Source organism: Lingula anatina, chromosome 7 (assembly GCF_051362555.1).
Source record: "Lingula anatina isolate TDL-2025a chromosome 7, LinAna3.0, whole genome shotgun sequence".
In the NCBI taxonomy this organism is placed as follows: Eukaryota; Metazoa; Brachiopoda; class Lingulata; order Lingulida; family Lingulidae; genus Lingula; species Lingula anatina.
In genome coordinates, this window is record NC_141773.1 from 6,429,147 (window position 1) to 6,453,849 (window position 24,703).

General features: G+C 35.3%; 1 protein-coding gene and 1 pseudogene across 5 annotated transcripts in view; one reads left to right on the forward strand and one right to left on the reverse strand.

Annotated features, from left to right (window-relative positions):
• The window catches only part of LOC106175805 (WD repeat, SAM and U-box domain-containing protein 1-like), a 32,051-nt gene that overhangs the window by 3,006 nt on the left and 4,342 nt on the right, over positions 1-24,703 (reverse strand). For 2 of the 4 annotated variants that reach the window (XM_087016782.1, XM_087016783.1), the window contains exons 2-11: positions 17,007-17,332; positions 16,525-16,611; positions 15,886-16,085; positions 15,376-15,477; positions 14,709-14,802; positions 3,010-3,043; positions 2,489-2,529; positions 2,057-2,163; positions 1,230-1,439; positions 227-310 (exon numbers count right to left, since the gene is read on the reverse strand). In XM_087016782.1, coding sequence (XP_086872908.1) covers positions 227-310; positions 1,230-1,439; positions 2,057-2,163; positions 2,489-2,529; positions 3,010-3,043; positions 14,709-14,802; positions 15,376-15,477; positions 15,886-16,085; positions 16,525-16,611; positions 17,007-17,326 — 1,279 coding nt within the window. In that variant the 5' untranslated portion in view covers positions 17,327-17,332. Of the gene's footprint in view, positions 1-226; positions 311-1,229; positions 1,440-2,056; positions 2,164-2,488; positions 2,530-3,009; positions 3,044-14,708; positions 14,803-15,375; positions 15,478-15,885; positions 16,086-16,524; positions 16,612-17,006; positions 17,333-17,677; positions 17,858-20,000; positions 20,154-24,703 lie in introns of those variants that run through there. The other 2 variants (XM_087016781.1, XM_087016780.1) reach the window with 2 other exon arrangements.
• Positions 4,470-14,078, forward strand: LOC106165488 (uncharacterized; annotated as a pseudogene). Its single transcript, XR_015335412.1, has 8 exons — positions 4,470-5,544; positions 6,120-6,252; positions 7,611-8,155; positions 8,677-8,809; positions 9,608-9,885; positions 12,373-12,451; positions 12,803-13,476; positions 13,914-14,078. The product of XR_015335412.1 is annotated as an uncharacterized LOC106165488 (transcript).

Genomic DNA, 24,703 nt, shown 5'->3' on the forward strand with positions numbered 1-24,703 from the left:
TACATTATATTATTCCCCCCATCACAATACTTTTTCTTATCTTCAAAAGCTCAGCAACACAACTGTTTCTTATCTTAACATGCTCATCCACACAGCTTCCAAAACAAAAACCACAAAAAAAAAAAAAAAAAAAAAAAAAAAAACACACACACAAAAACCCATGACTTCCCAAATTTACATGTATCCTAAAAACTAACAAATTAAAGACTTTTTGGGTTTTCTTTACCTGATGCTGCTTTTTCTTGTATGATGGGGTGCGCCATAACCTGCTTCACTGCTCGTAATATTTTATTTCTGTGGCCGAGTGCATCTGAAACAAATACAAACAGTATGAATTTTTGACAAGTAAATTTGAAGTGCATATCAAAACAGTTGGAGCACATTCAAAACAGCAGACATACAGATCTACAGATCAAATATGACAACCCACTAAAAAGCTTGCCACTGAATTCCTAATTAGACACTTAATAAATTCCCCATGGGATTATGCAACATGCATTCAAGTGGGTTGGCCATATTTGATCCCCCGAATCTGTTAGTCTGCTGTTCCGAATGAGCTATTGGACATTTAAGTTAACCATATAATGTATAGAATGTGCACCAAAAAGTGCACAAACAGGAAACAATTTTACTCTTGGGATTTCATTTCAGCTTGTTATTTTACAAATTCTGGAAGCAGCCCCAAAGAGATGCTTCCACCAACTTCCTATCCTGTGGGAGCCAATGGCACTCCAATAAAAGACTACACAGTCATGTGAAAAGCTGCAAGTGGCACAATCATGATTTTTAAAATGTTATTGATTTTTTTAACCACTCTGCATGACCATCAACTTGTCATCAAAGGTATTACACATATACATGTATATTATGTATGAAATGTGTATAAAGATGCAACTAGCAGGCTTTAATGCTACTCTTAAAACCATTTATGCATAAAGATGCAACTCTAGGGGTGCATTCCCAGAGATTTAGATCGATCTAAAGATTAAGATTTAGATCGACCTAACTCCCTGGGGGTTCAGGCTAAATTGCAGTCAGCCGAGCGGACACCATAGTTAATTACCCCCTTACAGCTTTTAGTAGGCGGGACAGATGCGTAAGCCGGCCAAGCTGACAATATTCTAGTGAGACTCCCCACAGGGATAGATCGATCTAAAAATCTATGGAAATGGGGTGTAGGGCTTTAATACTATCCATACCCTCTTACAACCATTCAAGCCCTTGCATACCTATTTCCAGATCTTTCTCCAGTGTCTCCTGTGTAAGAACAGCCAGTTCTGTCCCGTCTATGGCATGTTTCCTGAAGCGGTCAGCGTACTGGTCAAGTCCCAATTCCTGCACCCAAGTAACAACATTCTCCACTGTCCACTGTTCGATGGGCTTTTTGTTCTGTGCCAAGACCTCTTCACTGCCTAATAGGTCTACATATGTTGCTGTGTCTGCAGCGGAATTATAATAGGGAATTTACTCGACCTTTTCAATGGGAGCAAATTGTGAATTCTACTGATCCTGCATTTTTTAACTCAAGATGTCTTAAAAATAGAACATTCCTATTGAGTGGTGGTAACAAACTAAAATATGATCTTTTCCAAAATTGTGCATTTTACAGATACTGATTTCTTAGAATTAGAACATGCCTATTGAGTGGTAGTAACAAATTAAAAAGCAGGCTACTCTATGATTTTATTCTATGTAGTAAAAGCACTACAAAAGCTATGTGGATGTATAATTTTGTGATTATAAAATGATGTATCTGAAAATGTGATATTTTTGGCCCAGTGAAAGTACAAGGACAGGATAAACAAATTATGAATCTTGTTTTAAGCCAATATGGGCTGAGCAGTTGTAGCCAAGATTTTCTAAGTCAAAAAAGGTGTTTTTTTTAATGAGTGCACCTCTTTACCCTATTAGTTGAACATGATATAAAATATACATACATTTTGATTCAGAGTAGATCTTGCATGGCAAAAAAGGGTGATTCCTTCTAACTCCCTCCCCCCAACCTATGGACCTGGGTAGTGAAATTCCCTATGGGCAGACTATATCACATACAAACCTGTCAGTTCCTCTTCTGAAGTTATTTTCCATATTTTGACAGTCTTGTCATTAGATCCTGAAGCAAGGAATTTACCGTCACCAGAAAAGGCACAGCATGTCACATATCTGGAGTGAAAAAAAAAAAGATCAGATTTACTGAATCACGAAGCATGACTTTTCCCTCTTTGTTTGTCCACTGTGTACACTGAACAATCATCCATTCACTTAAAAACAAGCACTATTTTGTTTTTCGAAATCAAACCATCAGTCATTGATTAGGAACAAATCATTAGGTACATTTTAAAATGTTAAAAATACATTTGGCTGGCTACATTGTATTTTGTTAGGTGCAGTCCTGTTAATAAGCCACTGGGTAAAGGGCTAAACTATTCTAAAATAAACTCCAATGAAAAACTGGAAATAAAATGACTATTAATATATAAATATTTACCTGGAGTGTCCTTCTATAGTGTGTAATGGCTCCCCTTTGAGCTGAAACCAAAAAATATATATATATAATAAATTCTAATATTCTCTTACAAGATATATCAAGTGCAGGCGAAAACTCTTTAACATAAAAATTTTAATTTCTCAAAAACTAACCATCAAGTTAGGTTGTGTAATGTGAAACCTAACTGACATCAAAAAGTGAAAACAGCTTGATGCATTTTTTTTCTGTTCTTTTATATTTTCTTATCTTTTATATCCTCTATATGCATGTACATATACTGTTCTGTCAGCACTAAAATGCTTAAAACAAAATTATATCAAGAAATGAATAATAATATCACAACATGGATGCTAATTATTTCATCAATCAATCATCAATTTCAACAATTGTTTTACAACTATGCAATCTGGGAAAAAAAAACCTACATGCTGCTTTCAATGGAATGAATTGTTTTCTTAGGTGTAAATATAAATACAATGTGTATGTATAATAAATAAATAAATAAATAATTAAATACTCACAGGGTCCCACAACCTTACTGTTTTATCACCAGACCTAAAAAATATAAACAGTCTAATGTAAATAAATGTCAACAGCATCCTTTTGTCAAAGATAATTTTGAAAGTAAGAGAAAAAGGGGGGGGGGGATATTAAACAGTAAATGCACAGATATGCAACTTGACCTGAAGCAGAAAAGAAGAAAAAAAGTGCACTGATTTACGGGACATCCAAATTTAGGTACTTGTACTCATAAAAAACTATGTCCCTTATCCAGGCCAGGATACAAAAAACAACTGTAGATGTAAATATTTATACATATTTGTTCATGCATTAAGCCCCCGTCACACTTATTCGGAATCAGCAGGAATCAAGCAGAACCAGCCGGAGTGACTAAATTTAAAATTTCGTACTTCATTCGGGAAGAAATTTCAATTTGACCTAAATTCTTGTAAGAATGCCGTTGGAATACTCGGAATGTGCTTGAATCTGCCTGGAATGATTAACTCTCAAATGCAGCTCGAATGTAGTTGGAAAACTAGGAATATAAATAATGCTGTCAGAACGCGGTCAGAATATTTAGAATACACTTCGAATACAGTACAAGTGTAGTTCGATTGCTGGCTGAAATAGGATTGAGATGCATTCGAATTGCATCCTGGCTCATTTTAGCAGGATTTGAAGTGTCTTGCCATTTGGGTTCTCCCTCAAATGTGATCAGAATGTTTCGAATGTTGTAGGAATGCCATGAGAATATTTAGAATACAGTCTTAGTGCGGTTATAATACTATTCAAATGCCATTCGATAATATTCCACTTGGAATGCACTTTGAAAGTTTTTAACGTGAGCAAAACATTTGGGCCGGTCAAAATATTTGGAATGCACTATGAATTTTTAGAATGCTCCTCGAATATCCAGGAACGCACAAAGAATTGTCTTTCTGATGGCATTCTTGCTCATTCCGCCTCTAGTGTGACGGGAGTATTACCACCTGCCCCAGAAATAATTTAGGCTTTTTATAACTATATTGAAAAATAACTATGCAATGCTATTTCATATCTATCATGGTTATTTAATTACAATTTTAGCTTCATGTTAAATCATTTTGAGTCATATATCATGTATCACAGCAAACTTATCAGGGATACATTACATTCACGCACTGAAAAATATTATTATGGAAAAAATCACAGTGAAAAAACATGTTCACTGAAGTTACTGGCTTAGATTACAGTCAAAGAATTTGCTTTCAGCTGGGAACTTTTTTCCCTAAATTTGTCATTTGAGAATTGAATTCAAACAATTTTTTTTTTTTTTTTGGGGGGGGGGGGGGGATGTACTTGTTTATATTTGAACAAATTGGATGCTCTCCAAGTGTATTCAACAACAATCTTATCACTGTGGAGCCAGGCATATCCTGTTTTCAGTAAACAACAAAATTACAATGATAGCCAGACCACAAATGACACAAGTGTTCATGTCAGAAGACAGTGGTATGATAGGACAGTTCAAGTAAACCGCATCTCTTACTGGGAAAAGGTTCACTCTGCTTCAAAATCTGATCTAGGTTAAGCTGTAACATCATGGTAAAAAGTTCCAACTTCAAAAAAAAGGACTCCCACCCCTATGGAATTGATGCTACAGGCCTGACTGTTCAAGTTTTTATAGGGGTTACGCATAAAAATTAATATTATATGAACAAAACAAACATATTGATGATCTTCAATAACAACTGTTTTGAACTTTGAACTTGAACTCTGTGGACAGAAGCAAAACCAGTACCAAGGTCATCTTAACAACCCTCTATGAATAAATAGCAGCTGCTACATTGATTCCTCAAACCACACAAGAGGACTGCAAATTTGTGCATTTCAAGCCATAAGAAGACAAGATGGTTTTGGCAAGTTTCATCTTTGCATTACTATGTGTATCAGAACTCAGCACTGACAAGGCGTTTAGTCAGGTGGCACCAAACGCTGTATGCTCATGCCAAGAAGCATACACTTTTGAAGACGGAACAACAACAGTCGTCCTGCAACTGCCCAAGTCCAGCACAACAGTTAGCACTAGTAACCAGAGCCTCAGCGAACTTGACAAATTAAAACAAAACTACCAAAAACAAGCACAGATGATATCTTCGCAGGAACTTTTATTGATGCAGCAGGCTAAGCAAATTCAGCAAATTGAACTGGAACTCCAAGATCTGAAACTGTTCATTTCTAAATCACCTGCCGACTGTCAAGATGTGCTTGTGTCAGGCAATTCTCCCATACCAGACTCTCAGATCACGGCGTCATCCATGTGGAATTCTAATCACGGCCCTGCTCACTCTAGATTGTACGCCAACATGGACCAAAATGTTGTCGGATCCTGGTCAGCTCGCACCAATGACAACAAACAATGGCTGCAATTTGACTTTGGACGTGTAAGAAAACTGACAGCCATTTTGACCAAGGGAAGAAACCAGCATGCTCAGTTCGTTAAAACGTACCAAATTCACTATGGCAACAACACTTTGTTGATGAAGGACTATAGAGATGGAACTGGCTCAGTCAAGGTAATTGATCATTAATTCTTATCTGTCACACCCTATAAAAATGCCAACCCAAGTGTTTTTATGGTTGGAAATGTGTTGTTTATTTTGTGATGTCTGTAATATTTTTTAATCATTTCATGTTCACACCTCTTCATGTTAAGATCAGCAGTCTGGTAACATTAACACTAAACCAGTGGCGGATCCGAAGATACTTTCTGACAGTCTTCCAAATTATCTTTGTTGCGTCATCCTCCATTTTTGACCGTCTTCCGACAGAAAAAAATTAGATACCCATCAATGTAAACTTAAAAATCTGACCGTCTTCCGGAAGACCTAGAAGACGGCCTAAATCCGCCCCTGTAAACCTTAAAGAAAAAAAAGTTGATAAATGTGCAGAGGTGCAGTAGACAAATGCATCATTTTATGAAATATAGAAAAAATTAGACATATCAAAAGTGATGCAAAACGAACAATAATCCAAACAACAATTTGCAGGAAAGTATGCTCGCTACCTGTAACATTGTGCATTTTTTTAAAAAAGCAGCTACATGTAGCAGAAATGAAATAAGCTAAAAAATTAATTGTTCTACTTTCAGATCTTCCAAGGCAACATTGACTTGGACAATATTCACGAAAATGTTTTGAACCCTCCTGTGTATGCTCGCTACCTGCGTATTAAACCTCTCACTTGGTTCATGCACATTTCTATGAGAGCCGACGTGCTGGGGTGTTAGCAATTTAAAGACATGACATTACTGTTATAAATGCACATGCTTATATAATACCACTTAGTCTTAAATTTATGCTGGAAATGAGAAAGATATATACATAATATGTAGTGCTATGCAATGTTAACACTGACACCTTGCCTTATGCTGGTAAAACTGTAGTGGGGTCAGTTAAATTTTATGAGCATGCTCAGTTGGTGCTTTGTATGGGCAATTAGAAAGATGAATGACGCTGATAGCTCCAAAGATATAAGTCAGCTTAAAAGTTTTTGGCACTTATAAGCGTGCCATCAGGCATTAATTTGTATTTGTACAACGATTAATTGTAAGACTGCAATGTTATCATTTATAATTTTTATTTTAATTCATGAAGAAAAAAAAATGACAAGCTGTGTTATCCACTATAGTAACTATTATCATAATGCTTAAATAAATAATTTATAGCTTAAAACAAAACCAATATTTAATTTTTTTGTCTTTTATCAAAAAAAAAGGAGAGAGAGAGAGAGAGAGAGAGAGAGAGAGAGAGAGAGAGAGAGATTTAATTTACTGACCCTGAGGCCAGCATATTTCCAGAGCTGGAGAAGCAGACCACCATTTAATAATAATAAATAAATAAATAAATAAATAAATAAATAAATAAATAAATAAATAATGACATTAATATTTCAATATGACATTAATAATGATTATTTCTTATGTATCCTGGTTATTCATGATCAATTTACGGTAAATCTTAATGTTAAATCATTTTGAGTCATATATCATGTATCACACCAAATTTATCAGGGATTCATTAAATTCACACATTGAAAAATATTATAATGGAAAAAATCCACAGTGAATTGTTCACTGGTGATGGGTGGCGACAGTTGCCGGAGATTCCAGTCCTCACATCTGTGGCACCGGGCCCTGGGAGACATCCCCTGCTGAGTGTCACCTATGTCACTGTTGACAATCCATAATCAGTTCACCTGAAGGGGACTTGCGACAAGGTCGAAATGTCGTGATCGCCGTTTAAAAGTAAGATCCAGTAGTTGATTAAAATTTCTCATTATCTCAAAACAAATATGTATTTAATGACAACTGTCCTGAAAATTGAACCAGTGGACAGAATCAAAACCAGTACCAAGGTCATCTAAACAACCCTCTATGTATAAATAGCAGCTGCTACATTGATTCCTCAATCCACAAAAGAGGAATTCAAGTTTGTGCATTTCAAGTCATAAGAAGACAAGATGGTTTTGGCAAGTTTCATCTTTGCATTTCTACTTCTATCAGAACTCGGCACTGACAAGGCGTTCAGTCAGGTGTCACCAAATGCTGTATGCTCATGCCAAGAAGCATACACTTCTGAAGATGGCACAACAACAGTCGTCCTGCAACTACCCAAGACCAGCACAGCAGTTAGTACTGGTAACAAAAGCCTCAGTGAACTTGACAAATTAAAACAAAACTACCAAAAACAAGCACAGATGCTATCCTCACAGGGACTTTTACTGATGCAGCAGGCTAAGCAAATTCAGCAAATTGAACTGGAACTCCAAGATCTTAAACTGTCCATTTCTAAACCACCTGCCGACTGTCAAGATGTGCTTGTGTCAGGCAATTCTCCCATACAAGACTCTCAGATCACTGCTTCATCCATGTACAATTCTGATTTCAACCCTACTCGTTCTAGAATATACACCAACATGGACCAACATGCTGTTGGATCTTGGTCAGCTCGCACCAATGACAACAAACAATGGCTGCAATTTGACTTTGGACGTGTAAGAAAACTGACAGCCATTTTGACCAAGGGAAGAAATCAAATTGCTCAGTTTGTTAAAACATACCAAATTCACTATGGCAACAACACTTTGTTGATGAAGGGATACAGAGATGGAACTGGCTCAGTAAAGGTAAATGTAAAAAGTCCAATATGCTACAATATCATAAATTGTCAACCAAAGTGTTTTCTATGGTTGTAAATGAGTTGATAATTTGTGAAGTCGGTAACACTTTTTTAAATCATTTCATTGAAAAAAAAACAGCAATTTAATATATGAATATCAACATATTTCTGCTATCTGTCATGTTTTTCTGTATCTGCCACGTGCAAATTAGTTTATACCTCTTTATTCTTTAAGATCAGCCATCTGGTAACATTATCGCTAAACTTTTAAGAGAAAAAAGTTGACTAACACGCTGAGGTGCAGTAGACAGATATAGAATATAGATTAAATAAGATATATACAGATATATCATTTTATGGAATAAAAAAAAGTTAAAACATCAAAATCGATGCAAATGAACAAAAATCCAAACAACAATTTACAGAATAGTATGCTCACTACTTATATCATTGTACATTTTATTTAAAAAAAGCAGCTACACGTGGCAGAAATAAAATAATCTTAAACATTAATTTTTATACTTTCAGATCTTCCAGGGCAATATTGACTTGGACAACATTCACGAAAATGTTTTGAACCCTCCTGTGTATGCTCGCTACCTACGTATTAACCCTCTCACTTGGTACGATCACATTTCTATGAGAGCTGATGTGCTGGGGTGTTAACAGTTTAAAGACATGACATTACTTTTATAAATGCGCGTGTTCATATAATACCACTTAGTCTTAAATTTATGCTGGAAATGATAAAGATATATACATAATATGTAGTGCTATGCAATGTTAACACTGACACCTTGCCTTTGCTGGTAAAACTGCTGTCAGGTCAATTAAAATTTGTGAGTATGTTCTCTTGGTGCTTTGTATGGGCACTTACAAGTATACACTGACCCTGGTAGCTCAATAGACATCAGTCGGCTTAAAAGTTTTTGGCACATATAAGCGTGCCATCAGACATTAATTTGTATTTGTACAATGATTAAATGTAAGACTGCAATGTTATCATTTATAATTTTTATTTTAATTCATGAAGAAAAAAAATGACAAGCTGTGTTATCCACTATAAGTAACTATTATCATAAAACTTAAATAAATAATATAGGTTAAATCAAAACTGATATTTAATTGTTTTTGTCTTTTATCAAAAAAAAAAAAAAAAAAAAAAAAAAAAAAAGAGAGAGAGAAAGAGAGAGAGAGAGAGAGAGAGAGAGAGGGAGATTCAATTGACTGACCCTGAGGCCAGCATATTTCTTGAGCTGGAGAAGCAGACCACCATTAAATAATAATAATAATAATAAATAAATAAATAAATAAATAAGTAATATCACATTATTTCTTAAGTATCATGGTTATCATATATATCATATATATATATATCATATATCGTGTATCACACCAAATTTATCAGGGATTCATTAAATTCACACATTGAAAAATATTATATTGGAAAAATCCACAGTGAATTGTTCACTGGTGATGGGTGGTGATGGTGGCCGGAGATTCCAGTCCCCACGCTCACCTGGCCCTGGGAGACATCCCCTCAGCACTGACAAGGCCTTTACGCAGGTGGCACCAAACGCTGCATGTTCCTGCCAAGAAGCACAAACTTCCCAAGATGGCATAACAACAGTTGTCCTGCAACTGCCCAAGTCCAGCACAGCAGTTAGTAAAACATACCAAATTCACTATGGCAACAACACTTTGTTGATGAAGGGTTACAGAGATGGTATCGGCTCAGTAAAGTTATCATCTAAATTCCAATCTGCCACAACCTCGAAAAATATCAACATAAGTGTTTTCTATGGTTGTAAATGTGTTGATAATTTGTGATGTCCGTAACATTTTTTTAATCATTTCATTGAAAAAAAAAAGCAATTTAATATATGAATATCAACATATTTCTGCTATCATGTTTTTCTGTATCTGCCACTTGCAAATTAGTTTATACCTCTTTATTCTTTAAGATCAGCCATCTGGTAACATTAACGCTAAACCTTTAAGAGAAAAAAAGTTGACTAACACGCTGAGGTGCAGTAGACAGATATAGAATGATATATCATTTAGATATAGACAGATATATAATTTATGGAATAAAAAAAGTTGAAACATCAAAATTGATGCAAAATGTACAATAATCCAAACAACAATTTACAGAATAGTATGCTCATGCTGTTTCACAATCAGGGGTACAAAATAGGGGTCACATTGATAGAAAAATGAACTTTGATGCATTTGTTTAACTTTGTAACATATAAAAAGAATAACATCTTAACTATGACATCCAACATTTTTAGAACACAATATTAATTATTTTTTGTGTTACGTTCAAATTAACAGAATGCCTCTTAGGCTATGATTTGGGGGTACGGACACTACACATTCAAGTAACTGATGCTTTTGTAACTGAAATATCATATTGTTTACCAATAATTTTTGCCAACATTCTAAAAATATCAAAATAAAGATATAACAACAGTACTTTAACCAAAAGGATAGGCATGTATTCATCAAAATGTTTTTTAGAGAAACACCACAGCACATTTTTCAGTGGATGCTGGCGTTTGGTTGTGTGTCATTCAGTTTTACTATCATTCACCAGACTTTAATTTAAACTTTTTCTTTCTGTTGCTTGGTCTTTATTTATTTATTTATTTATTTATATATTTATTTATTTATTTATTTATTTATTTTTGTTTCAGTCTTGATTCATGTTTTTTGAGTCTTTTCTTCTTTTTCATCTCTCGTTAATTTGCACCTCTGCTTCTAGGTTTCTGCTTCTCCTTGACTCTCTGTCAGTATGCCTTAATTTCTTCTCTCATCTTTAGTCTTTCTTGCTGGGCCAGCCTTGGATGATTCTTCGTTTTTGCTGCTCTGCTTTGTTACGTGCATTCAACATCTTCCTTACGTGCTTCAGCATGATTATTAGCTCTTTGACGCTTTATTTTTCAAATTATTTTTGCTGACAGTAAAAATTTCAGGTTTCCCTTTTCTTTTCCTATTTGGCTTTTTTTCATTGTCATCCATGTTTGATACTTCATCCACTGAGAGTATTATAAATATACCTCTGTTAATTATGCATGTATTGTAGTGTCCGAACCCCCTCAAAATATATCATATACATTAATCCATAGAATATTAATCCATATACAATTTATTATTTTGCAATTAGCTATATTTGGCAATATATTCAAACCAATATTGTTCATTTTGAATGCAAAGAGTAGCATCTTTACTGATATTATTCTATTTGCAAAATCCAATGGTTAATGTATAACTTGGGGGTACGGACACTACAGTAAGGGTACGGACACTACATTTGGGACCAAATCCTTGCATATCTTTTCATAATAAGGGGCAATGTGCTATTTTCTTCCTGAAAAATAAATGTCAGTGTGGACATACATAAAATAATAAAATCAGACAGAATATGCTGTGATTCCTAAATAAAACAGAGGTACGGACACTACAATCTAATGTAAACAAATGCTGACAGCATCCTTTTTATCATATATAATTTTGAAATAAAAAAGGAAAAAGGAGGGATATTTAACAGTAAATGCATGGACACGCAACTAAACCTTAGTTCTAAAGCAGAGAAGAAGGAAATAAAGTGCACTGTTTTACAGGACATCCAAATTTAGGAACTCATCAAAAACTTTGTCCCTTTATTGTTATCCAGGTCAGGATAAGTAAACAACTGGAGATGCAAATATTTACAATATTTGTTCATCCATTACCACCTGTCCCAGAAATAATTCAGGTGTTCAAAGATTATATCTGTAAATACAAGTTCACGCTGGCTTTTTATAATAATAATAATAATAATAATAATAATAATAGTTATTATGCAATGCTATTTCCTATCTTTCATGCTTATTTAACTACAATTTAAGTTTAATTTTAAATCATTTTGAGTCACATATCATGTATCACAGCAATTTTATCAGGGGTACATTACATTCACAAATTGAAAAATATCATTTTGGAAAAAAAGCACAGTCAAAAAACATGTGCACTGAAGTTACTGGCTTAGATTACAGTCAAAGAATTTGCTTTCAGCTGGGAAAATTGTTTCCCTAAATTTTTCATTAACAAAACACGAAAATTGAATTCAAACAATTTTTTTTTTGGGGGGGAGGGGGGGGATGCACTTGTTAATTGTTAATATTTGAACAGATTGAATGCTACTATAAGTGTATTCATCAACAATTTTTATCAATGTAGGGCCAGGCGTATCTTGTTTTCAGTAAACAGCAAAAATACAATGAAAATAAGACCACAAAGAACACAATGCATTGTTCAGGTGAGAGGGTTCTGGAAAAAGGTTCACCCTGTTTCAAAATCTGATCTAGGTGATACTGTAACATGGTAAAAAATTCCACCTTAAAAAAAGGCCCCCCACCCCTATGAAATTGATGCTACAGGCCTGACTGTTCATGTTTTTACAGGGGTTAATCATTAAAATTAATATATGAACAAAACAAATATACTGATGATCTTCAATAACAACTCTTTGGAACTTAGAACTCTATGGACAGAATCAAAACCAGTACCAAGGTCATCTAAACAACCCTTTATGTATAAATAGCAGCTGCTACATTGATTCTTCAAACCACATAAGAGGAATTCAACTTTGTGCATTTCAAGCCATAAGAAGACAAGATGGTTTTGGCAAGTTTAATCTTTGCATTTCTACTTATATCAGAACTCGGCACTGACAAAGCGTCAAGTCAAGTGGCACCAAACGCTGTATGCTCCTGCCAAGAAGCATACACTTCAGAAGACGGAACAACAACAGTCGTCCTGCAACTGCCCAAGACCAGCACAGCAGTTAGTACTGGTAACAAAAGCCTCAGTGAACTTGACAAATTAAAACAAAACTACCAAAAACAAGCGCAGATGATATCTTCCCAGGGACTTCTATTGATGCAGCAGGCTAAGCAAATTCAGCAAATAGAATTGGAACTCCAAGATCTCAAACTGTCCATTTCTAAACCCCCTGCCGACTGTCAAGATGTGCTTGTGTCAGGCAATTCTCCCATATCCGACTCTCAGATCACGGCTTCGTCCATGTATGATTCTAATCACGGCCCTGCTCACTCTAGATTGTACGCCAACATGGACCAACATGCTGTTGGATCTTGGTCAGCTCGCACCAATGACAACAAACAATGGCTGCAATTTGACTTTGGACGTGTAAGAAAACTGACAGCCATTTTGACCAAGGGAAGAAATCAAATTGCTCAGTTTGTCAAAACATACCAAATTCACTATGGCAACAACACTTTGTTGATGAAGGGCTACAGAGATGGAACTGGCTCAGTCAAGGTAATCATTAAAATTCTTATCTGTCTTAACCTTATAACATGTCGACCCCAGTGTTTTTTATGTTGTAAATGTGTTAAAAATTTGTGATGTCTGTAACATTTTTTAAACATTTCATTGAAAAAAAATATATCAATTTTATAAATGAAAATCAACATATTTCTGCTATCATGTTTTTCTGTATCTGCCTCATGCAAATTAGTTTATACCTCTTCATTTTTTAAGATCAGCCATCTGGTAACATTAAAAAATTGTTGATAAATGTGCTGAGGTGCAGTAGACAGATATATATAGATACAAAATTGACGCAAAATGAACAATAATCCAAACAGCAATTTAAAGGGCAGTATGCTCACTACTCGTAATATTGTCCTTTTTTTAAAAGCAGCCACATGTAGCAGAAATAAAATAATCTAAAACATTAATTGTTGTACTTTCAGATCTTCCAGGGCAATATTGACTTGGACAATATTCATGAAAATGTTTTGAACCCTCCTGTGTATGCTCGTTATCTGCGTATTAACCCACTCACATGGTACAGTCACATTTCTATGAGAGCCGATGTGCTGGGGTGTTAGCCATTAAAAGACATTTTACTCTCTTAATACACACGCTCATAAAATACTGCTTCGTCTTAAATTTAGAATGGAAATGAATCTTAATTTCATAATAGGCAATGCAGGGGCAGATCCAGAGATATTTTCTGAAAGTCTTCCAAATTATCTTTGTTGATCCATCTTCCATTTTTGACAGAAAAATAGATTAGATTAGATACCCATCAATGTAAACTTGAAAAATCTGACCGTCTTCCGGAAGACCTAGAAGACGGTCTCAATCCGCCCCTGCAGTGGTCTGCAATATTACCACTGACACCTTGCCTTATGTTAGTAATTGAAAAAAACTGCAGCCAGGTCAGTTAAAACATGTGAATATACTCTATTTCTGCTTCTTATCGGCTATTAGAATTATACACCCACACGGCTGACAGCACAAAAGCACTGATAACCATTGTTTTAGACATCAACTCGTTTGGTATGGTTAAATGTAAGACTGCAATGTTATCATTTCTTAGTTTTACTTTTATCAGGAATAAATCAATAATATACCATATACCTATATACCATATCATGTTACTATAATAATAGCTGCTTCAAATAACAGTTTAAATCTATTTTTGTCTTTTATCAATTTAAGAGAGAGAGAGAGAGAGAGAGAGAGAAATTTAATTTACTGACCCTGAGGCGAGCATATTTCCAGAGCTGGAGAAGCAGACCGCCATGACGGTCTCCCGGTGTCCTGCTAGCGTGTCACGGAGGGTCAGAGAGACATCTGGCGAAAGAAATAACTTTGTTTTAATAACTTTAATAAACTGCATAGTTCTAAACTGGAACTGAAATTCTTAATTTGCTTTCCCCTATCTGATCTTTTTCTTCTGCCTCTCTGTTTTTCTTAAAGCATAATTTTGTGTAGTGATGAAATTGCTTTACTCGGTGTACTTTCCATATATACATGCATTAAAACAAACAAAAAAAAGTTCCATATACTACGAAATATCTTACATTTTGAGATTCTATTTTTGTGGCCAAGCAAATTATAAACCCCCCCTTAATCTGGGCTTCAGTGGTGATAAATTGCTGGGAACTAACCCCTGCTGTTTCCTGTACCCAGGAATGAGACTGCAATTTAGTGAAAAAGTCAGCGTGGGGTTCAGGGACCACCTATCCCAATGATATTTTTGGCTCCCATAAAGTTGGAAATCAGACAATAGTCAGAAAAATCTCATCCCTGAGTAATACCCCCAAGTTTCATAGTTTTGTGTATGAAGTTACTGCAACAGGCAGAGACACACTGAAAGCAGAAGCCAGTTTCTAGCATCTGAAACTCAGGGTGCACAAAACTTACCTGTGGTCCCAAATCGGGCTCTAAAATTCCACAGTTTGACCAGGTTGTCATTACCACATGTTGCTAGAAGATACTGTACTTCACCTGTTGAACTAAGAGTGCCTGAATCAAAATAAATACAGTTTATTTCTCCAGTGTATTCTAAATATCAATAGCACGCAGGATGTGTAAATTTTGTTAGCAGGATTGAGTGAAAAAAATTACATGAAATAAAATTTTATTAATGACATCAATCAAATGTTTGTTGGTTTGCTAGATACTTAAAAAAATATCTATTGAAGAATTCATAATAGTACATAGTTGCTTGTTGCTTTTCTGAAAAAACTAAAAATTGAACCCAAGATTTGTAATGGACTGTGCAGAATAGGTTTGGTTGAGCTAGCCAGTGTGCACTGTTTCCATGGGGACTCTCGCATAATGCAATCAAGTTTAAAGCCAGTTAGTCCTCAGATCATTTGTTCTGAATACGGCCTAACTCATTCTGAACTGCCAGGAAGACTAAAAACTTACTGCCCGCTCCAAAGGTTGGTGAAAACTCGCAGCACATCACCCCCAGGTCGTGACCCTCGAGTTCATACCAAAGACACGGCCCGTGGCCAAATTCAGCATCCCACGCACGGAGGTCCCCATTTGAGGACCCTGAGACCAGAAAGCCACTACAGGGGGTATAGGCAACTGCATTCACATAGGCTGTGTGTCCCACAAGAGTTCTGGGGGAGAAGGGAAGGAAAAAAATCCATTTGTTGTATAAATTGATATGGTGAATGAAGGGCTTCTAGTTGAAATTCAAAAGTCTTTTTCTTTTGAATGGCTGTAAAATGTGAATCGATATACTTCTATAGAAGAAAAAAAATGGGAACTACCTACTAGTATTCAGGCAAAAAAAAAAAAAAAAAAAAAAATCAATAACAATAATAATGAATTACTGGTAAAGCAAAATATATATATAATTGTATCATTTCCCTTAAAACAAACCCTTACCATGTTTTTACACATACAATGAAATAAATTATGAAAAAAAAAGATGATGTTTCCAGTAATAAATTATAAAAAAAGATGTTTCCAGTAATAAGAAATCAAGGCAAGTTTCCAGTAAATCCTGTATGTCGAGGTGACTACAAGTATAAATCCTGATGCCTCGTGAAATACCTGTGTAGTTTTTTGGTTTTCATGTCCCATATCACCAGTGTCTCGTCATCACTCCCCGTGACCAGCCAGGAGGAATTTGGGGAGAACCTGAAGAAAAACAACAACACATGGTAGGGAACATCGGTTTTGATCATCATTTTCACAAGTCAACAAAGCGTGAACTTTTTCCAGACCCCCTCCCCCACCCCCTTCAGTGTGTGTACAAGGTGGAAAGCTAAAATTGATGTCCTTGAAGGCATTGGATCACCATATTTAATATTTTTTAAAAGCGTACAGAGGGCACTGTAGACCTGTGAAAATAATGATAAAAATGGATACCCCTTACCTGAGTACTCCTTTATTTACCGTGGAAGGTTAAACAACCTTAACCTTGAATGTGCAGGCAAGAAGTAATGACATTTAAAAACCTGCATTACATTTCCATTTGTATAAAAACTCACAGACTAATAATCATAATAAAAAACATTATATAATATACCTACCTACAAACCCTGATGCCGCTTTTACTAGGATGCTCAAACGTTCCTTTCTTCTCTCCAGTCTTACTGTCCCACAATATCACCTTCCCGTCTGTGGAACAAGACGCCAGCATTGTCCCAAATGGAGAAAAGACACAGCAATGCACATAGTATCCATGTCCACACAATGGCGAGCAGGGGTACTCGGTGAAATCTTCTGTGCTCCACAATCGGACTGTTTTATCTCCAGAACATGTTGCGAGGGTCTTGCCGCTGTAAGCCACCCAGTTGACGTCACTTTGGTGGAGGCTGATGGTGTGAATGAGGTTGGCGACGGTGGTCATGGCTTTCTGTAATGTGGTAAATATGAAAGTCCAATGAGTTACTTCCACTGCTTGATCATTTTCATTAAAATTAAAGTTTGTCTACACTGTACATGTACATGTGCATCAGAAGGCTAGCTGAATGTCACAAAAGTCGGTGATTTCGATTGCTCAACATCTGTGCCTTATGTTATAGACGCGTTTGGGACGACATCAAGTTTTGTAGTCACTATGTTTACATATTGTTTTCAGTGTAAATGTAATTCTTGTATTTACAATAACACTTTTAACATATCCAAGTTTCCGGGTCAGCTGACCTTTTAGCTGTATTAGCACAGTCTGGATCAATGGTAAAATTTATGTACAACCTACCTTTGCCTGTGAATATTTGTTGTAAACTATCCGCCTGTAATTCTGTGATTAGATCAGATATTGCGAAACGGTATTAAGTCTGATGCAGTGGTCACCTGACGGTCTAATGTTTACGGTGCCATCTTGAACGGTAAGTACTAACGCGCGCTAAAAGACGTATACCGAAAAGTTCAACAGAAACACAGCATTACTCGTCTTATCTTACGTATTATTGGAAATTAAGAATTAAAATACAATGTGTCATATTATAAATATCATCTTCAAATTCATTATCTATCTTACACAAAACATCAACATATTTACTTGGTAAATAAGAAATATACAAATATACGCGCGTTTCTTTAATCTAAATATCACTGTCCAAATGTCAAGTTTTTTCGGCATCTAAACAACTTACATGTTGATGAAGGCTTAACATATCTTGGCGCAAAGGCAGTTACAAGTTTCTTAACTTATTTTTGTATAAAAATTAAATAGTTTTGATTAAATCTGAAACGAGGAAAACAATGTGCAGTGATCTTGATTGTGGTTGCTGAGATCGCTGAGTTAACTTCGTTAAAATTGCAACGGTTGTGTCACTTGAATACTGATTGTTTCTTATAACACTAGTTGGCCTTCACGTATCATTTTCATGAAGACAGTAGCAATTTCTAATATTTTATTTTTTATGCTTTGAATTGTTACCTCATCACTGGGATATCTAGATTTTTAGGTCATATATGAAAACAAATATATGTTTAAATGTAAGTTTTCATTTTCATATAAAAGCTTCAATTTTTCGAACATGTTCCTTTTCACCTGACAGGGCCTATATGGGCACACATTTCATTTTTGACAAATGCATATGTACAAAACATAATTTGTATTCAAAATAAAATGTTATTTTGATATTTTCAGCATAGACCCCGTCTAGAAATTAATAATGCAAGAAAAAGTTAGGCTACTTATTGTGATTGAATGGGTTAGAATCTCATGCTCGTGTTATTGACCTTTTCGTAAATAAGTCTTTTAGGGGACCGAAAATGGACATTTTTTCCCTCCAAATATTGCTCATATCGACAAAGGTAGTACATATCCAATGGCGGATTTAGAGGGGGCCGGGTCATGGGGTCCTGAACCCCACGCCAAGTCCGGGGGGGGGGGGGGGGGGGCGGGTTCGCATCCGCGGACCCCCCTTCGAATAATGCTGGATCCACCCCTGCATATCAACAATTGAATTGGCTCGATCATAGCAACAAAGGTATAGAGGATTGCGGTTTGCCTTTCTGCAAAGGGTAGGGTCTAATCATAGGAATATGTTGGATAAGCTTTTACTTAATTTAATAAAACAAGTATTTATTCATCTAAAGATGCACGTAAATTCTGCCACATTATCTCAGCTGTGTGTTTCATTTACCAAACTGTCATGAAAAACATTTTGGGTTTAATTTAAATGTTTATGGAAAGATCTTATTCTTTGTGTGATTATTATTATTATTATTATTATTATTATTATTATTATTATTATTATTATTATTATTATTATTCCGAATAGATACTATATAGGCCTATCCGAAAAACAAACTGTGGCAAAAGGGAAATGTTCAGTTCTTTGAATTATAGGATAATAATAATCAATAGGTCGAATGTGGCTATTTTTATTGTTATCAATTTTAGATCGTTATTTTTTTTAGTTAGCATCATTTACACTAGTATATACATGTACATTTATAAAATGTCTACAGTCTTATGCCATCTTACTAAAGACGGCTTTTACGTGATATTTTGTTTCAGTCCCAGTCCTGATTTTATGATGGGTTCATGTCTTTCAAATTAAAAAATTTTAAAACTGCGACTCTGATGGCTGACGTGGAGTTTGTAGAGAGGTTTGAGTTTATAGACCGACAAAAAAATTCTATTGCAACGAAAATCTTCTATGCAAGATACATGTATCCACCTTCTAAATTTGCAGACGACATCCATAGTAACACATCCCGCAAATTATCACGTGAGTGAGATCACAAAGAAATTTGCATCGCACAGCTATGTAAACAAGATAGCTCATTGTTCACAGACCGAGAGCGCGCGCGGAACGCGTTTGAAAATTGTGAACACTTGAAGGGGGTTGCATTATGTCTAAATAATTTCTATTTAATTTTCTCTCACTTCGACAAAGTCACTCAAAGAGAACCGACATCGGCGACCCCGATGTTACGTTGCTATTGACAACGCGCTCACCCTGGCCCTCCACGCCGTCACGTGACCTTTTGATGTTTTGATTTATGGAATACCGATTTTTGTGATACTCAGCATACATGTGTTATTTTTATCATTTATTCATTACCTTTTCTCACACCTTCACTTTTCATTTTGAGTCCTGCATATCAAGTTTTCGAGCTCATTTGGTGCATGTTAAGATCCAATGTCCAATTTTTCAAAATGCCTTTGGTTCAAAGAAAATGTGTTCATTGTATTGACATGAGCCTTAATCAAAAATAAAATAAAATAAAATAAAAAATAAATAGAGCAATCAGACCGTTCATTCTGATGCATTTTCTAACAAAAATTGAGTTAATGATATACAATTGTAAAAAAAAAGAGGCGAGCGTGTACATCTTGTAGGCCTACTCCTATACGTTTTTATTTTCATTACAAAATTAAATAGCTAATTGTAATTTGATTTTTCCATTAGTCTGCACATATAGTAAAAGCTTTCCCTTCGAAACACCCAATCCCCATACCAAATAATGTGAATATTGTACAAAATATGGATGACAACACTAAAAATCTGATTGAGACAGCACACAAATAAATTGCCAACGCTCACGTTTGATCACCAATATTGAAATTATGTGAATGAAAGAGTAGGCCTATAGGCCAACAAGTCTAGTATACGATGTATTGTAAATATGGTGCATAGTCTTATGCGGTGTGGCCTTTGAGGTGTTTTAAGATAGGTATAAATATGGCCATATACAGGTTCATAATTACTTTCAAGTGATATGGTATATGGGGCCATCCCTTCACCACAGATCACGGAATGTACAAAAGGGATTCCCGGTCAGGCTCCAAATATATCTCGGTCACATGGACATTCCTTTGCGAGTTGTCCTTGGCAACGACTTAAACAAGGTCTACATGTCACTGCTACCTGAAGTCAGGGGGTAAACGTGTAGTAAAATTAATGTCATGACAACTGTTCATTTTGGCCAAAAAAAAAAAAAAAAAAAAGGATTTTCCTGGCAATTTTTTCATACTTACCAATGGTTAATGAACCCGTTCCTGCATTTAAAGTTAGCCCAGTTTTTTTTTTCTTACAGAGTTTTTTTTTTTATGTAATAATCTCAAAAATATGCACGATTTTGCTGCATGAGAATGAGAGAGAGAGAAAGAGGGAGAGAGAAAGAGCAGCTGAATTAATGAGAGTCACGCTCGAAGATGATTCAAACAACTGCATTCACTGTCCCGAATATTTTATTAAAACCATCGCCATAGTTTCAGGAAGCAAAATAACATATGAAAGGTCGCCCCCTCCCTTCTGCGGTTAGTGACACGCGGGGTTCTTTCTGGACGCCTTTCCAGACAGCGTGGTGCCAGAATATAGCCGCGGTAATGTGCCGTGAAGACAACCTTCATCATTTTAATGGCCCCCAGGAATAAAATACAAAGGAAACTCAATTATGACAGGGAACTTTGATGTGTTCGCTCTAATGTTGAAAGATGGAGAGAGGATGGAAGCTGCAGGGAGAGAGTTTTTTCTTTGGGGGGGGGGGGGGGGGGGGTCCAAGAGGGGAGCAATCCCGGGTCCAGTTCTCATTTTTTTATTTATTTTTTCAAAATGATCACAAAGTTTGATCCAGCTTGGTATGTTTGCAATTTGTATTAGGGAAATTATAAGGACATTAATATATTACTATTCTCTTTTTTCCCTCTTTTCTCTTGTTTTCAATAGACGTAAATGAGCGAAGTCACCCTGCTCTTACAGGCTGAACGCGAATAAACATAAGCACACACGCGCGAGCGCGTACATACATGTCAGCACTGTATGTTTTTTTCTCGATGTTATTTCCGTATATTTAAAACAGCAGACTATCCTGTGTAGAAATAGTGATTTAATTTCACTTCTCAAAGTAAGAAGATAGCATTTTACTCTATTGATCCAAAGCCAACAAAAATGAAAAAGATGATTAATGGTTTAATTTAAAGAAAGCTAAAACGTAACTTCAACACATAAAAGTCAATTCGTTTGAAAATAGCATCCTATCTTAAATTTCCTCATTTATTTATTTATTTTTTTATTTATTCGTTCTTCTTGTATGCATGATGTAGATACAGTAGGTCCCATACTACAAAATCGGTATGTTTGAACAACAGTGTAAATATAAGGGAATTAATTTTTAAATAGTACTTTTTATATGAAAGTATACAGATCATTTTAACGTAAATTGTCCCTGCTCAACCCGTTGAGCATAGCATGCTAAAACTCAGTAGTAAGGTAGGCTACATAGGATGCATTTTACTTCACAAATTTCTACAATCAGATAGTAATTACTCTTAAAGAAATTGCAAAGTACAGCGTCTCTGTATATTAAGGCGTAATTTTAAACGTTTTGATATGGTATAGGCATTCATTATCTATATCTCGGACTCACGCTTTGGTTTCTACAACTCTAGCTTTTATTTTATTACAATCACCCCACCAATGGCACTTAAATATTGCGTTAAGGACCGCAAAAGTGTCGTTTTCACTCGTTTCAAAATCCCACTATCATTTCGGCCCCGGGTTTCGACACGTCTTCATTTGTCGATGTGCATGTTTTGAAGCAATTACTGAAACGAAATAAATCACCCTAATGTCCTGTGATATGTTGTCGCCCGGAATGCATTAGGTTATTATCTGGCCTGAGTTTTTTTAATGAAAGCCCGCCATTAAAGGAGACGTATATTGAATACCCTGGATGAGCGTTGCGCTGAGAGCGGTCTTAATTAACAGATGAGGCTATTTTTCGATGAAACAGATGACAGGTTTTCCCTCGTTATTAATTAAAGAAGAAAAAACTTTTTAAACCCAATAAAATTTTTCTTACAGGGCTGCATTGTCCGTATTAACAAGTAGTGGTGGATGTTAATTTATCGACAACAGAACACTGAAAAACATCAATTCTTATTTTTCTTATTTTTTCTGTGAAATAAGTTGCGGCAATATATATGGCGTTCAGCATTTTCATGTGCAGATAAACGAATTCACAACACATATAAAGGTAAATTTTAAATATTATTTATATTTATGTATCTGTGTCTTTTGGATATCAATATGCATGTACATGTAAGTTGCCTAGGTTACTAAGATAATATGAAATCAAATCACTGGACACTTTCACAGCACATTTTTTAAAATCTTGCATAAAAATATGATTCTAAGTTATTTTTTGTACTGTTTTTTGATGTTGATTTTCCTTTTTCTTTTCTTCTTCTTTTTGATCTTTTTCAATCGCAGGTTGCCATGGAGCGCCCTAATATGAGAAGAATCTCACAAGCCACTAACTTGCAAGAAACAGTGCGTGACCTATATTTCCCGTCTCCCGAGGTAAGGAATAAGGAATTCTAATTTTGTGTGAAAACCATAATGGCCAATGTAAAATGAGGACAGAGAGGTGTCAATGCTTGGTATATAGTGGGAAGTTAAGAAGTCAATTAATAAAAAAGAGAGAAAATTGGGAGAAAAGAAAATGGCAGTATATAAATATAATGTTGTGTTGATTTGATTATTTTACAGAATATCTTAAAAAATCGATCATGTCAAAAGTCACTGATGATTTATCATTCACTTCCGAATATGACAGTTGAACTAAAATTACATCAAGCTGTAAGGCTACATTAATTTAATGGCGAGTTTTAAACTCAAAATAGAACCCTCTAGAAGTGCTTTGTAAATTGCTAATGCATAATTTTGTTGGTAAGGAAATTATCCAATTTTGCATAAACCAGAAAAAACAAATTGTCCAAAATGACTTTTCAAGTTTGAATTTTGGAATTCATCAAATGAGTTATATCAAGTTGTATAAATGTGATGGTAAAGTTTGAAAAGTTCAGGAACTTAACCCCGCGCATTTTGTCTTGGAGAGTGATGCTGAAGTCGATTTACTACATGTATAAGACAGATGGGTCACAATAAATAAATAAATAAATAAATAAATAAATAAATAAATAAGATTAGATGTAGTTGAATGAATTTATTAAAAGTAATATCACATTATTATTATTATTATTATTATTATTATTATTATTATTATTATTATTATTAAAGATGATATTGAATGACAATAAAAGACATGATCCCTCCTCAGTAGTTATTATCTCATAAATTCATTGCATCATTTCAAGTACAGAAATGACGTACTTTGGAGTGAGTGTTTACTTCGCCTTCTCCACAGCTGTTATTTCTGTTAGTTGTTTACATGTTTAGGTAAGACGGGCATTGACGTAAACTCACGTAAAAATACTATGTTTGTTGTAACGAACGAGAGTGACTGAAAATGGGAAAATGAAAGTAACTCAAATCTTATTCAGTCTTTTTTTCTTAGAAACAAAATTGTTTTTGTGCCGGGTTTTTATAAGGAACTACAGCACAATTTAAAAAATGCTTCTTAATTCGCAAGGGCACACACACACACACACACACACACACACACTCAAACACACACACGCCTGCACACACACACACACACGCGCGCACACACACACACACACACACACTGGGAAATACTAGAAATGCACTCACCGAACCTTTTTCTATCCCGACTTAGGTACAAATATATAAATTTGTCATAGAGAGTTATCAAAATTGCCCCAAACCTCACTAATTTCCTTTAATCATCAGGATAAATTTACGCCGGGTCGTTCCATGCATTAATTTCCCTTCTTTTTCATGACTTTCCCCAAACCAAGAAACAACAATTCGAATAAAAACTCGGTGAGTAGCCGTGATAGTAGATATCGTTGCTACACAAAGAGCGTTCATTACCGGGTAAAGAGGCACACAATAGA